The sequence below is a fragment of the Rhinolophus sinicus genome, linkage group LG06 (assembly GCF_036562045.2).
Source record: "Rhinolophus sinicus isolate RSC01 linkage group LG06, ASM3656204v1, whole genome shotgun sequence".
Classification (NCBI taxonomy): Eukaryota; Metazoa; Chordata; class Mammalia; order Chiroptera; family Rhinolophidae; genus Rhinolophus; species Rhinolophus sinicus.
In genome coordinates, this window is record NC_133756.1 from 1,686,252 (window position 1) to 1,702,669 (window position 16,418).

General features: G+C 43.6%; 1 protein-coding gene and 1 pseudogene across 5 annotated transcripts in view; one reads left to right on the forward strand and one right to left on the reverse strand.

Moving 5' to 3' along the window:
- The window catches only part of PEX14 (peroxisomal biogenesis factor 14), a 125,957-nt gene that overhangs the window by 101,554 nt on the left and 7,985 nt on the right, over nucleotides 1-16,418 (reverse strand). The window contains exons 2-3 of one of the 5 annotated variants that reach the window (XM_074334063.1): nucleotides 3,109-3,156; nucleotides 491-629 (exon numbers count right to left, since the gene is read on the reverse strand). The exons of 1 other annotated variant lie outside the window; for it this stretch is intronic. In XM_074334063.1, coding sequence (XP_074190164.1) covers nucleotides 491-499 — 9 coding nt within the window. In that variant the 5' untranslated portion in view covers nucleotides 500-629; nucleotides 3,109-3,156. Of the gene's footprint in view, nucleotides 1-490; nucleotides 630-3,108; nucleotides 3,157-3,247; nucleotides 3,508-8,173; nucleotides 8,325-16,418 lie in introns of those variants that run through there. 3 more of the 5 variants (XM_019746769.2, XM_019746770.2, XM_019746767.2) reach the window with 3 other exon arrangements.
- Nucleotides 12,488-14,415, forward strand: LOC109455230 (U2 snRNP-associated SURP motif-containing protein; annotated as a pseudogene).

Below are 16,418 nucleotides of genomic sequence, written 5' to 3' on the forward strand. Positions count from 1 at the left end.
GGTCAGTGAAGGAGTACAAAGCAGTAAGCCACTTTCATTCTGGCAGAGTTTTGTCATCAACCATCAGAATTTCAACTGGGAGCTGACAGACTTTATCAAGACTGGTCTGTTCACCCATCTCCAGCCCTGAGAACATGACATTATAGACCAACTATCCCACTGTACGTCTGGGGGTGCTGGGTGGGTTTTGGGGGGAAGGGGAGGACTGAAGGGGCAAGAGAAAGTAACATCAGTGTCACGGCTTGGGTAGCATCAAGACCTGGGGACAGCTGGAATCACAAATGTGTCATGTAGGCACCACACGACTGTACTGCTCACCACAAAATCACAAGCCAGTTTTTACGGTCCAGAGAGGACAGAAATGAAAATCAGGCCGTTCTTTCCCAGCAAATAAAGCAAAACAATAATGTAGATGCCCCGATACATCTACCTATCAACGCCATTTGCACAGTAGTGACTACTCAGTAGAGGCCCTTCTGTCATAACTTACTTTTTTCATAAGGTAGAAATGATTCCAAAGTCATCCTCTAGTGCTGCAGACAAAGAATCAGGGCATTTGCCTTCAGCACCCCAAGCTCAGCTCTGAGTGCGGGGCACAGGCCGCTTCCACTGAGGAACTTTGCACTCAGCTGAAAACAAGAACAGCACACCAGATATTTCCCTCAGCACTGAAATATCCTGTTCCTCAAGGCTTGGCTTCAAGCTCCACAAAAACCACCCCGAGGTACCCCCTCCCCGAGACCCCCCCACTTCCTCTGCAGAACTCCTTCTCGGAATAATGAGGGCTCTCTTATACTCCAAGCCGGGCAATTCTGCACCAAATTATATACGATTTTGGACTGTTTGCTAAAATTATACACAGCCTTGTGCTCTTTGCTAATTGTTTCATGTACGCAATTGCCTTTTCTCCAAATAAAATATATAAATTACTTGAGACAAAGGCTTCGTTTTATTCTGCAATTGTCTGCTCGTCCGGAGCATCCAGGAGATGACAATACACACACACACACACACACACACACACACACACACACACACACACGGCCTGAGAAACCTCCCACTGTGCTGAGGCTCTGAGCTGGGGGCCACGTACCAGCCATCACCTCTCCGGCAGGCACCCTGTGACTCTTGACCACGTCCATCCTGCTGCCAGGTCACAGCAGCAGGTCCTGCACCCACAACCTGCCACATGAGCCCTCGCTCGCCCCTTGGCGTGCTCCCTTGCCACACACCCACTGCCACTCCCACGAGGCACAAGCGGCTCACACACGACCACACAACTCGGCTGGTGCCCTCGTTTAATCAGGCTGCTGCAAATGGTTGGCCAAAAGCAATAAGGGCGTGACTGAGAGACTGTGGGAGTTTAATATAAAAAAATTAATAAAAAAAAAAGAGGGGTCTACCTTTTAATAGGGCCCTAATTACCCAACTCATAGGATCAGCCCAAATGAGATGGGAGTTTATTTCGGGGTTTTTTTTTAATTATTGTTTTTTTTATATATATATAAATTGCTGCTATGTGTTTTCTTTCCTCTGAGCAATTATGCAGCAAGTACGTAAAGAGGGGGAAAAATATTAATTAAATATAAGGTAATTGTAGATTGGCCTGGAGAGAATGAGTCTGAACTCTGGACAATCGCAGGCTACTAGGGTTTGAAGACTGCTCAGGGCCTCCCAGAAAAGAAAGAAATAAAAACACCACCAACACGCAGCTGCACAACAGCAGGAAGAGCAGGGCACAGAAGCACCAGCAGAGCAAAGGGGCCGCAGGGTTCCAAATACCCAGAAATCAGCGAAGCTGCCAAGTGCTTAGGGCTCGCTGCTAGGAAGGACCTCCAAGAGTTTGGCCAATCCGCCCCCCCAAAATGGACCGGCCATTCTTCCGGTGGTCAGTAATTAAATCAGGAGAGTGACATTTGAGAAGAGACTGAGGAAGTAAAGGGTTGAAGGACAACCGTGTTCAGTTTGGACTTGAATCCAAAACCAGCCACAACACCAGCCCAAGGGGCACTGCGCAGGCCCCACAGGAAACGCTCGCGCTCCCTAGCTAAGCGAGTGGCAGGACGAAGTCTCCTGGCTTCACACCACCTTCACACCACTGGAACGTCAAGGAAGAACCCAGGCACTACCAAGAGGGACATGAAGCCGCTGTGGGGTGTGACACGATGCCAGCAAACTCCCTGACGCAGTCCTGGCAGGACCTGCACCGCATGGGTCCCTGTACGGCTCACCGTCTGCCTCGGAAAGCCGCAGTGCAGGCTAGCACTCAGACTCGCTCGTCCTGGCTGGGACCTTCACGGCACCTCCGCCCGCTACTGCCAAAGGCAAGGGAAGCAAAACAGGTGAAACGCCAGGCCCCGCAGAAACAAAAGCTGGGTGGGTACATCCGTAAACTTGCTGTCACTATTCCAAGAAAGAGAAAGCTCTGAAAAGTTCGACCTGAAACTGGCCCCTCCATGAAACTTGTCTGGTTTGTACAGAACAGATCTCACTACCCAGCCAACGGGACTGACAGCAGGCCCTGAAACGCAAACTGGGGTGAAAATGGGGCAGGCGGGCAGGGACTCTGGCTCAGACCAGAGCAAAAGCACACTGTAAAAAATATGACCTCCGGGACTTAGCAGGCCTCTTCCCTGTCAACAGCATAAGCAGACCATGTTGGCAACGAGTATCACAATCCTAACTACTGAGCAGGCAAAACGGAGCTTCCGCCCTTGTCTGTTCGTCAAAGGCCACTGAGGTGCTCTCCCCTGTGGAGCAGAGAACGTCCATTCCAGACAATCAAGGAGCAATGTGGTTAGTTAGGCCCTGTAACCTCACCCCAACTTGGCCCCCAAAGCGTTCAGGTACCCCACTAATACTACTAGTCAGCAACAAACCAAGTGGTACATCACCAACCAGGATAAGCTTTTAGTTCCAGGAAAGACCAGGCTTTGCTAAGGAGATCACACTAATCCCGGATGCCAGAAGGTCAGAGGTCACTGACGGGGTCAGTCTCCACACAACCCCTACTTTCCAGGGGGCACTACTGACGTAGAACTACAGGATGACACGGTTTCTTTAGCTTTAATTGTTAGAAAACGATACAGATACAACTTGGGCTCTTACCAGCGCCTCTCGGGGCATCCCATTTTCACTTCCTGGAGTAGAGCTTGGCTGCGAAGAAAAACAAACAAAAATAAGATCACAGTGCCACCCAATGGACAGCCCCAAACCAAAGACGTTCTACTCAAGCAACACACACCACCTGTCTCTGAGCTCTCGCTGCTTTTACACGCCGCCGAGGAGGCCAGGTGGGCTACCTGTGAGCAGTAGCTGCAAGGCTCTGAAGTTGCCAGTGAACACGAAGAGGCTGTGTCTGGGTTCACTGTCACGGAGCCTCAGGAAGGCTGGCTTTGACGGAGGAGGGCCCAAGACCAGCAGCTGAGCAGCAGGGGCTCAGGCCATCGCAAAATCCACGGAAATGGCAAAGTCCAGAGGGAAGGCTTTCGGTGACAGCAAAACTTCCTTCTTGCCACCTCCCCAGCATGCTGACCAGGAAAAAGCAGAGAAGTGGAGAACCAGATCCACCCACCAGGGGGCCCCACCTGCCCACATTCAGGATTTTCTCTGGGCATCTATCTACTCGGAGCCAGGAAGTGACAACTGCACCAGTTACTAAGGACACCAATCCACAGTAGAAAAGCAAGCCAGGCTTACATCCTTTTTTTTAAAATAAGCTGGTGACAGGCTGACAGATAAACAGACCGACCGACAGGCAGGCGGCACTGTGGCCCACTCGCCCGGCTCTGGTCCGTTTCCTTCTTTGGATCTCTCTCTTTTACCCTCACATCTGCCTTCAACCCTTAGTTGAGCTGACCGAAAGTTACAGACAGGGAGAGGCAGAGACAGACAGACAGACAGACTCCGAGGAAATTTACACATCTCCAAAACAATAAAGCAAGCAGTTTGCGACAGCTGTGATTAGTTTACTGTTACTGATGTCCAAGCCAATTTCCAATTATCCACAGATAACACCCAGACAAGTGCAGCTAATGTGTGGGTCTCAGGAGCAGCCTCTTCTCCTTCCAGCTCAGATGGCAAGTGCCAGGCTTCCTGGGAAGGAGGACAGAAGGCAGGAAAGGAAAATAGTCCACTCCACAGAAGGTCCCCAAAGAATTTCTTCCACCCAGTTGCTTCCTACCACACAGTGACACACAGCACAGTGGCGAGGACCTTGCTGGAAGGACTCTACCTCCTTATCCAAAGTCCTGTCCTAAGAGCGCCTTCTTGTCCCAGGACAAGGCCAGCCAGCACGAAACTAGCTCGCACGTGTGGAACCTGACTGGAAAGTCTCGGGGAGATTTGGGCATGCTTTCCCGCCACCTGGCATCCCCCAGCTCCAGGTATCAAGAAGCTCATGCATTGAGATCTCTAGCCCAGACCCCTCTCAGTTCCACATCCAATTGCATTCCTGCCTCCTCTTGGACTTAACAAGTCCTTAGTAGATTCGAAATCCCCTTCCTCTGCCACACATACCCTCTTCTAGTGTTCCGTGCGTGAATGGGACAAGCTTCCACCGAAATCTGCAAACCAGAATCCAAGAGGCCGTCCAGGACAGCACCTTCTCCCCCACTTGCCAGAGCCAACACATCAAGTCCTGCCAACAGTCCTTCCTAAATACCCATGGAATCAGTCCATCCACTTCTCTCCACATCCACTGCAATTACTATGGGCCAAGCTTCCAAAATCTCCTGCCGGGACGACTGCAACAGCCTGACCAGCTCACCCACAGCCGCGCTGGGCCTCTTCCAGTTCATTTCCACGCTGCAAACAGACTATCATTTCAAAATGATGCTCTGATCATCTATCTCAGCTCCCATCCACTCTCCCCCCCGGTAAACAACAACTCTAACAGAAAACCCTTCTCAGCGTGGCCTGCAAGGACTTGCATCGACTCGGACCGCATCTCGGGTCTGTGCGGCACCGTAATGCCCCGCTCGCCCACAGCAGACACACGGGCCTCTGCTGCCTCGGGCCTTCGCACAGGCTATTCCTGCCCTTCCCTGGCAGTTCACTTTGTCCTTCAGCTCTCAGCTCAGTCACTTCCTCGGGGAAGCAATCCTCTGACATCCATGGCAGGGTCAACTCTCCCTGTCTATCACACACGGGCAGACTATACCTGTCCTTCATGGACGGAGCAGAACTGCGACTTTACATGTGTGATTATCAGATTGACATCCGTGTCCCTCACCAGATTATAAACTCCACGGGGGCAGAAACTGTTTGCTTTTCACTGTATCCCCAGGGCCTAGGACAGTATGAGCACTGATCAGGCCTCCCATAGATATTTGCTGAACGAACGAATGAATGAATGAATGAGCAACAAAGAAGAGAACAATGGTTTTAATTCAAGTGAATGGACTACTGTGCTTCCCCGAAAATAAGACCTAACCGGACCATCAGCTTTAATGTGTCTTTTGGAGCAAAAATTAATATAAGACCCAGTAATTATATTATATATTATATTACATTATATTATATTATATACCATATAAGACCCGGTCTTATATTAAAATAAGACCGGGTCTTATATTAATTTTTGCTCCAAAAGACGCATTAGAGCTGAAGGTCCAGCTGCGTCTTATCTTCGGGGAAACATGGTATAAAGTTCATTATCTTCCAGAGGACTTCCTTCACTCCACCTGGTAAATGCTAACTGCTCACATTTGTTTAGCTCTTCCTTCATTTGATTCTCACAATAAATTTATGCAATTATTGCTGATGAGGAAACTGAGGCAAGGGAGGTTAAATAACACCTATGACTCAGCTAGTAACTGGTACTAAAGGGACCTGAACCTTTCTACTTAATCAAAATAATCAAGTTTGGCTTAGACCACATTTTCTTAAGCAACAACCGTAATGCTACCCCATAAATAATACTGTAGGTTTTTTTGACTAGATGAAACAAAGTAATGCAAACAGCTTTAATATTTAGGATGCCTCATTCTGACTTAACCCAAAACTTAATTCCTGAGATCACTGTGAATCATTATCGCCAAGGAACTTCCCTTAAAATTAGTTTATCTCTTGAATAGCTAATATTTTCCAGAGGGAAAACTTTAAACAGTATACAGTACCAAGTAAGTCTCTGCCATCATATGCCTTTTTGTACCTTTCGAAATTGTGAGCCACGTTAAGTATATTTTGCTTTAAAAAAATTTTATATTCATATTTTTATATTATTTTATATTTTTTAATATTTAAAATTTTTTAAAAGGAAGCTTTCTTCTCATCCCAACACTCAGTCCCCTCTTCCTTAGGGGACCCACCACTGATGCTGGTTCCTTATATATTCTTCCAAAGATATTAAAAGGCTATAGAAGCACATATGTGTGTACATGTCCCCATCCAGGAATTTCCAACAGCAACACTCCCCAAATTCCTCAAGGTTTGGCTTCCCAGAGCCTTCTGGCACCCCAAATCCAGCCCTCCATATTCAATCTCGGGGTACTGAGAGGAGCAAGCATTTCCCCAAGCGGCATTCCAATTCAGTGCTGTCTGAGGTCAGTCAGCCCTCATCAGTGACTGCGCAAAGGACTTCTCGCCAATCTGGGAATTGCCCAATACCGATTATATTCCAGATGATTCTCTAGCTCATGTTGAAATATCTGCAGTCTAAAATGGCCCATCCCCCCTTTTCTGTGTCAGTGTCCTTCAGAAAACTGTTTCTTGATGACCAACATGGCCTTCATCCTTATTAGTCCCCCTGTTGCTTTCCTTGATAACACCTGAAATTCTTCACTGGATGATTAGTTTACTATCCATCTCTCCGCACTAGATGTTAAGCTCCTTGAAGGCAGGTACTTTGCCATCTTACCTATTTTTCATACAACCACCCATTTATTAGAATGGACAAAATGAAAAAAAAAAAAAATACCAAGTGGTAGCAAGGATGTAGACAAAACGGTCCTCTCACACATCACTGGTGACAATGCAAACTGACACAGCCACTGTGGAAAACAGTTTGGCGTTTCTCATAAAGTAAAACATCAACTTACCATATGACTCAACAATCACACCCCTAGGTATGTATCCCAGTGAAATGAAAACTTACATTCACACAAAAACTCACACCTGAATGTTTACAGTAGCTCTATTCATAATCACCAAAACCTGGAAAAAACCCAAATGTGCTTCTACTCCCCCATCTTGACTGGAACTCTTCACTGCACTGTTTATGGAAGGCTGACTCTCAGCACTTAGAATATCACTGGTACTTAACAAATATGTGCTGGAATTGTGTTTAATTTAAAAAACTAAAACAAAGGAACCACTGTGCAGACTTAGGCCCAAATGAAGCAAGCAGAGGACAACGGCAGTGTCTTTCCCAGAACAGTTCACCTACGACCTAACACGAACCTGGCCTGCTTTCAGTGCAGTGTTGTGGCCTGATGGTTCTCAATCCCGGGGGAGAAACACCCCCAAGGGGCATCTGAAAGTGTGTGAAGGTGTTTGTGGGTGTCACCATGGGCATTGTGAGGGCAGGCGCCTGGGAGGCTAAACATCCTGCAAAGTATGCAATGAAGACCGCGCCGTCCAAACCACCACCAGGCCCCTGGAGCACCCTGACGACCCTGCTTCCTTATGCCAACGAGGAGGACAGATCCCATCCTGAACATGCAGCTCTAGAAGTTTCCTCAAAGACAGCAAAGGCCCGAGCAGCCAAGTACCTGTCAGAGCTGGATCCCCAAGCCCATTCAGGCCCTGAGTCCAACCGGTCCAGCTTTTATGAAAACTTAGCACTTCTCAAACACCTGCCCCTCCATCGACCCCCTTTAAGTGGTCACGTCGATTTTGTGGCTGGGAACAAATCCCTACAAATTAAACTCCAACTTGATCCTGGACTTCGTGACAGGGCGGTCTATGATTTTAAAAACAATACTAATAATAGTAAGGATTAGAAATCACAGCTGAGGTCTACTGCAAAGGTACAAGAAGCAGGCTCTAGGCAATCCAGTCAGGATCCGTAGGGGCCAGAGTGCGGAGAGCAGGAAGAGAAGAAGGGCAAAAGCACAAGCCTGCTTTAAAAAACAAACAAGCAAGCAAACAAACGACCACAGTGGCAGAGAAAGAAACGCTTTCAGTTTAACAGAGACAAAAGAACTCTCGCTCCTGCTGCCCGGGCACTGACCTTCCCCAGCCAGAAGGTGTGACCGTGTGCTGACCTTGAAGCACAGCAGAGGTCAAGGGCACACACAGCTCAGTCTGAGCAAGTGGCAGAACATCCAGGTCTAGGCGCAGTCATTCTTCATCTGCTTAGTGCCTGTGGAACTCTGGGTACGTCCTAAGCCAGTCTGGCCTATAGTTCTTTGCTGGGAAGAATAAGATTCAACAAATATTTTTTGAGAGGCACTGGTACCGTGGAAAATGTGTGAACGCTGGCATTAATAACTGAGTGACTGTGGGTATACTGTTCAACCTGAGCCTCAGTTTCCTCATCTGTGGGAATAGTGGGAGTAATGCCAGCAGCTGACGTTCAGGATGAGCTAACAGAAGTTATACCGTGTCACTGCCCTGCTCAAAATCAACCAACAGACTTTGCTCTGTGATGGAGTAATAGGGGCCAGATGTACCTTCCTGCTGAAAACAACTAGAAAACTAAATAAAAGAAATGGCACCACTGTTTGTAGACATTGGACAGCAGGCAGTGCGGGACTGTGATTCCTGACAGAACAGAAACAAATGATATGGTCCCTAAGATCACCCTGGCTTTCTGCCAGGAGGCACAGCTCAGACCCAAGCACGGGGTGTGGGGGGTGGGGGGAGGAGCAGCAGAGCATGGCAGGTTCACCCAGTTGAGGAAACAGGGACTAGCATTTAGGGAGGCCAAGGCAGCCGAAAGGTGTAGGGCAGAGTTCCCGGGCAGAACGCTACGCAGAAAGAGAACTCCCGAAATCTGCCTAGAGGTTCCCTTAAGTCTTTGCTGAAGATTAAAATGTGTACATAGAGTGGAACTCCACGAGGTTGGAAATAGGGTGATAAAGAAGTTGTGAGCTGAACAGTGCCCAGAACCCTCACAAGTCCCAAACACCGGAGTGGAGAATCCTCACTGCCCATTCAGAGCAATAGACACCTGGAAGGGCCGTATGGGGTGGGGAGGGGGGATTGGATTAACCCCAGGGTAAAGACAACCCCAGATCCACCCTAAAAAGCTTAAACAGGACTTGAAGGACTCAAAATGAACCAAAAGTAACTTAACTACTCACCAGAACAAAGATCAAAACTCTGTAAAGTAAGACCACAAAATCCAGACCCTGAACAGTGCAAAATTCAAAGCATCCAGCATTCAATCAAAACTCTCAACATATGTCAACAAGCAGCAAAGTGTAACACATAATAAGCAAAGTCAGGAAAAATAATTAGCAGAGAAGAACATTAAGACATAACTTTATTCAAGAATTGAACTCAATTTAAAAAAATAATACAAATATTGAATCAATTATATTGTACACCTAAAACTAAATTGTGACATATAAAAAATTTTAAAAAAAAGAATTTGTTTTTTAAATTTAAAAAATTTAAAAAGAAGAATTAGAAAAAAGAATTTAAAAGAAAACATGTTTATAGTAAGGAAGGAAATATAAGCTATAAAAAGAAAGTAGAACTTCTAGAGATGAAAAATATAATATCTGAAATAAAAACTTCAAAGTGGAATGACAGCAAATTAGATACTAGCAAGAAGAAAAGGTAAGTACACTTTAAGACATGGCAACAGAAACTGACCAAAATGAAGAATGGGGCTGGGGAAGGAGACCAAATAAATTTTTTTTTCTAAATAATGGCTGAAAATTTTTCAAGCTGGATGAAAACTACAAACTCACAGATCCAAAAAGCTCCACAAACCCCAAAAAGAACAAACAAAAGCATACCAAGGCAAGGGAAAAAAATAAAAGAGCATATTGGGCCGGCCCGGTGGCTCAGGCGGTTAGAGCTCCCTCCTCCTAAGTCCGAAGGCTGCCGGTTCGATTCCCACATGGGCCACTGGGCTCTCAACACAAGGTTGCCGGTTCAACTCGAGTCACACAAGGGATGGTGGGCACCGCCCGCTGCAACTAAGATTGAACACGGCACTTTGAGCTGAGCTGCCTCCCGGATGGCTCAGTTGGTTGGAGCGTGTCCTCTCAACCACAAGGTTGCCGGTTCGACTCCCGCAAGGGATGGTGGGCTGTGCCCCCTGCAACTAGAAAAAAAACCGCAACTGGACCTGGAGCTGAGCTGCACCCTCCACAACTAAGACTGAAAAGACAACAACTTGAAGCTGAACAGCACACTCCACAACTGAGATTGAAAGGACAACAACTTGACTTGGAAATAAGTCCTGGAAGTACACACTGTTCCCCAATAAAGTCCTGTTCCCCTTCCCCAATAAAATCTTTAATGAAAAAAAAAAGAGCATACTAAGGCACATCATAATCAAATTGCTAAAAACCCATGAAAAAGGGAAAACCTTATAAACAGCTAGAAAAAAAAGAGAAACATTACCTACAGATATTAATCAAGATTAAGAATGACTTCACACTTCTGATCAGAAACTATGCAACCCGAGAAATAGTATTATTAAAATGCCCACAGACAAACAAGTCAACCTAGAATTCTATATCCAGTGACAATAACTGTCAAAAATGAATACAAAAGACGTTTTCAGAAAAAAACAAACAAAAAAAAAGGCTGGGAGAATTCGTCAATGGTAGACTTGTACCACAAGAAATGTTAAAAGAAATTGTTTAAGCAGAAGGAATAAGGAAAACAATACCAGATGGAAACATGGTCTACACAAAAGAATAAAGCCAGAAATGATAAATATGCCGTAAATATAGAAGATATTTCAAATATATACATTTTCTATTTTTAAAATGCAATTTAAAATGTACTGTGGGGTTTATGACATATGTGGAAGTCAAATCAATGACACTAATAGTATAACGGATGAGAGGGGAAATAGAAGCATGCCATTGTTCCTACATTATGTGTGAGTTGGTATAATATCACTTGAACGTAGGCTGTGGTAACTTAAAGTAACATATGGTAAACCTTAGAGCAATTAACATACCAAAAAAACAACCATAAAAGTAGAAGTACAGCTAAACCAACAGTAGAGATAAAACAAAATTCTAAAAAAAACAATTCAATCCAAAAGAAGAAAAGAAAATAGGGAACAAAGAACAGACTTAAGGCTGAAGGAGGGGCAAAGCTGAAGGTGGCGGACAAAATGCCAGGCGGACCTCAGGAGGCCAGTCCACAGACCATATCATCAGATGCTCATTCAGCTGGATCTTCAGATGCACATGTGGATACAGCTGGACCCTCAGATAGTGATGTGCATATGGCCAGTGGGACACGACCTAAGAGCCCAAGGAAACAGAATTATAGGAATGCAAGTGCCCACGAAAGCCTTTGTGATTCTCAGCAGAATCTTTCAAGACCTCTTCTAGAAAACAAACTTAAAGCATTGATTATTGGAAAAATGAGTACAACTAAGCGAAGTTTAAGAAGGAGCAAGAAGAATTGAAGAAAAAGGAGGATGAAAAGGCCGCTGCTGAGATTTATGAGGAATTTCTTGCTGCTTTTGAAGGAAGTGATGGTAATAAAGTGAAAACATTTGTGTGTGGAGGTGTCGTTAATGCAGCTAAAGAAGAACATGAAACAGATGAAAAAAGAGGCAAAATCTATAAGCCGTCTTCAAGATTTGCGGATCAAAAAACTCCTCCACGTCAGTCATCCAACGAAAGACCGCCATCTCTTCTGGTGATAGAAATCAAAAAACCTCCACTGAAGAAAGGGGAGAAAGAAAAGAAAAAAAGCAATTTGGAACTCTTCAAAGAATTGAAACAAATTCAAGAAGCGCGTGATGAGAGACATAAAACAAAAGGCAGGTTAAGTTGAGCTGAGGCGCCTGTCAGATTCTGAAGGTCAGTGTTGTTCCATGGATGCACCTTCAAGAAGAAATAGATCATCTGTTCTTGATGATTATGCACCTGGGTCACATGACGTAGGAGATCCAAGCACAACTAATTTATACCTTGGAAACATTAACCCACAGATGAATGAAGAAATGCCAAGAATTTGGAAGATTTGCACCACTAGCCAGTGTGAAAATTATGTGGCCTAGAACAAGAAAGAGCAAAGAGATAGATAAAGAAAGAGCAAAAGAGAGAAATTGTGGCTTTGGCCTTTATGAATAGAAGAGATGCTGAAAGAGCTTTAAAAAATTAAAGTGGAAAGATGATTATGTCTTTTGAAATGAAGTTAGGTTGGGGTAAAGCTGTGCTTATTCCTCTACATCCAATACACATCCCACCTTCTAAGATGGAACACATGCTTCCCCCACCTCCATCAGGAATTTTAATGTGCCTTTTAATGCGCAGCCGAGAAAGCTTAAAAAACCTCAGTGCTCCCATGTCACCACCGCCTAAAAACAAGGAGGATTTTGAGCAGGAATCTGCTCACCCCAATACATTGCATGATCGAGTTTGTTGTACGTGAAGGGCCAATGTTTGAAGCTATGATTATGAACAGAGAAATCAACAATCCACGTTCAGATTCTTATTTGAAAACCAGACACCAACCCATGTTTACTGTAAGTGGAAGCTTTATCCTACAGGGAGATTCTCCAACTAAATGGCAGACGGAAGATTTTCGTATGTTCAAAAATGGATCTTTTTGAGGGCCGCCACTGTTAAATCCATACCTGCCTGAGATGTCAGAAGAGCAAGAAACAGAAGCTTTTGTAGAGGAGCCTAAGAAAAAAGGAGCACTTAAGGAAAAACAAAGGGACAATTTAGAAGAAATTCTGCGAGGGTTAACGCCAAGGAAAAGTGATATTGGAGGTGCAATGGTGCTCTGTCTCAGTAATGCTGAAGCTGCTGAATAGTGGACTGCAATACTGAGTCACCGTCCATCTTAAAGACACCCCCTCCCAAAAAGATTGCCACATTATATTTGGTTTCTGATGTTCTGTACAACTCTTCAGCCAAAGTTGCCAATGCTTAATATTATAGAAAACATTTTGAAACAAAGTTATGTCAGATATTTTCAGACCTCAATACTGCCTATCGTACAAGTCAAGGCCATTTCTAATCTGAAAACTTTAAGCAACAGGTAATGGCCTCCTTCAGAGCATGGAAAGATTGGGCAATTTATCCAGAACGATTTTTGATCAAACTACAAAATATTTTCTTAGGACTTGTAAATATTATTGAAGAAAAGGAGACAGAGGACATACCAGGTGAGCTCGATGGTGCCCCGTTGAGGAGAAGCTTGATGGGGCATCTCTGGAAGACGTCCGTGGGACTCCTACAGACACCGCTCCCAGTGACGACCTCTACGGGGTGGGTCCCTACCAAAAGTTTTGACGACAGTCTCGATGGAGCACCTTATGCAACTGAAGACTCAAAGAAGAATGACCCTATATTTAAAGTGGCCTCATCAAAATGGGAAGCTGTAGCTGAATCTGAATTGGAAGCACAGGCTGTAACGACTTCTAAATGGGAGTTATTGGACCAGCATGAAGAATCAGAAGAAGAAAATCAAAGTCAAGAAGAAAGTGAAGATGAAGAAGACACTCAGAGTTCCAAACCCAAAGAACATTATTTGTGCTCTAATCCGATCAAAGAAGAAATGACTGAGTCCAAGTACTCTGAGATGAGTGAGGAAAAACGAGCTAAGTTTCATGAAATCGAGCTCAAAATTATGAAGTTTTAGGATGAATTGGAATCTGGAAAAAGACCTAAAAAATCAGGCCAAAGCTTTCAGGAGCAAGTAGAACACTACAGAGATAAAAAAAATTAGAAAGAGAACGAGAAAGAGATGAGAAGGATAAAGAAAAATTGGAATCTCGATCAAAGGCAAGGAAAAAGATGAGTGTACTCCAACAAGAAAAGGAAGAATCACCATCGGGTTCAAGGGCTCCTCGGAGGTCTAGGTGCTCACGGTCTAGAGCTCCTAAAAAATCAGGGAAGAAATCCAGGCAGATCCCAATCTCGATCTCCACACAGGTCTCATAAAAAGTCAAAGAAAAACAAACACCGACATAAATTTTAAGATGCTGTGACTTATCGGAAATGCGATTTTGTTTTGTGCTTGAACAGTCTGTTTAAAAAAAAAAAAATTCAAATGAAAGAGCATTCCTGGGTTTCTGTTTATTTGTTTGTGAATGTACGTGTAAACTCATGAATAACGGCATCTGTAGACCTGCCATTGTTTTATATTGTATAAATTACTTCCATTGTGACTGTTTCTCAAGATGAAGTTTTTGTTGTGCTAATGAATTTCATCAGAAATGTATATAATGGATCTGCTGGCAATAGTAGTATTTTGTTTTAGGATGTTGTGACTTACCAACATCCTTTTGTAGCTTTGACAATTTGAATTAGATTTCAAATAAAATCTGAACAGAACAAAAAATTTTTTTAATTTAAAAAAAGAACAGATTTTTAAAAATTGCAAGATGGTAGACTTAAATCCAATGACAGGTAACCCCCATATAATACAGCACATCTATAACACGGTTTTGTTCTAACACGGTCTGAGAATTAGAAAAATCCCTGAACAACACGAAACAAAATAAAACCTTAGTAGTGATGATGAAGAAAACATTATTTAATACATATTAATGTTATACTTTTGGTGAAAATTGCTTTAATAAAGCTATTTCTCTTAATTATAAAAATATAGTGGTATGTTTTTTTTAATTTTTGGAACCTAACCACCTTTTTTGTACTAGTTCTTTATTTCATATAACACGGATTCGCATAACACGGCATTTTAAGGAAACTAACAACCGTGAAATACAGGGGTTACCTATATAAATAAAACGCTCCAATTAAAAGGGAAAGATTGTGAGACTGGGTGGGTGGATAAAGCAAGACCTAGCTGTATGCTGTCTACGAAAAGCTCACTTCAAACAAAGACACACATAGGTAAAAAGCCAAAGAATGAAAAATTATATACCATGCAAATACCAAGCATAAGAAAGCTGTAGTGACACCATTAGACAACTTCAAAGGAATAGATATTACCAATGATAAACAGGGACATTCCAAATATAAAGGAGTCAATCAAAAAGTCATAATACCCCGAATAAGTATTCACACAATAAGAGCTTCACAATATATGAAGTAAATCGGACAAAATTTTAAAAATAGACAAATTCACAATTATAGTTGGAGATGTTAATAATCTTTGCTCCTTTATCAAAGTCAGTGAAGATATAGAAGACCTAAATAACACTGTCAATCAACATAAACTGACTGACATTTGAGGAACATTCCATCAACAACAGTAGAATATACATTATTTTCAAGTTCATGAGGAAAGTTCACCAAGACAGACAACAAAACAAATCTCAAATTTAAAAGATTTGAAAACAAACCAAGTGTGTTCTCTGACCACAACGGAATTAAACTAGAAATCAGTAACAGAAAAAAATCTGGAAAAATTGCCAAATATTTGGAAATGAAACAACAGACTTTTAAATAATCTACAGGTCAAAGAAGAAATCACAGGGGAAATTAGAAAACAGTCTGAACTAAAGGAAAATGAAAACACAACATATCTAAATTTGTGGAATGCAACTAAAGCAGTGTTTAGAGGGAAATTTACAGTTTTAGGTACTGACTTTAGAAAAGAAGCTAGAAAAATAAGAGCAAATGAAACCCAAAGTAAATAGAAGGAAAGAAATAAATGATACAGGGCGGGCTGGTTGGTTCAGTTGGTTGGAGCTCACTGCTCATGACACTGGGGTCGCCAGTTTGATTCCCACATGGGCCAGTGTGCTGCGCCCTCCACAACTAGATTGAAAGTAATGACTTGACTTGGAGCTGATTGGGTCCTGGAGGAGCACACTGTTCCCTAATATTCCCCAATAAAATAAAAAAAATTTAAAAAAGAAAAGAAATGATACAAAAACTTACAAATAGAGGAAAATCAGTGAAATAAAAGCTCATTTTTAAAGACACTAATTTCCAATATTAGGAATGAAAAGGGAGGAAATCATGGCCGGCCCAGTGGCTCAGGCGGTTGGAGCTCCATGCTCCTAACTCCAAAGGCTGCCGGTTCGATTCCCACATGGGCCAGTGGGCTCTTAACCACAAGGTTGCCAGTTCAATTCCTCAAGTCCTGCAAGGGATGGTGGGAAGCGCCCCCTGTAACTAGCAACGGCAACTGGACCTGGAGCTGAGCTGCGCCCTCCACAACTAAGACTGAAAGGACAACAAACTTGAAGCTGAACAGCACCCTCCACAACTGAGATTGAAAGGACAACAACTTGACTTGGAAAAGTCCCAGAAGTACACACTGTTCCCCAATAAAGTCCTGTTCCCCTTCCCCAATAAAAATCTTTATTAAAAAAGGGGGGGAGGGAATCACTGCATTTCTAC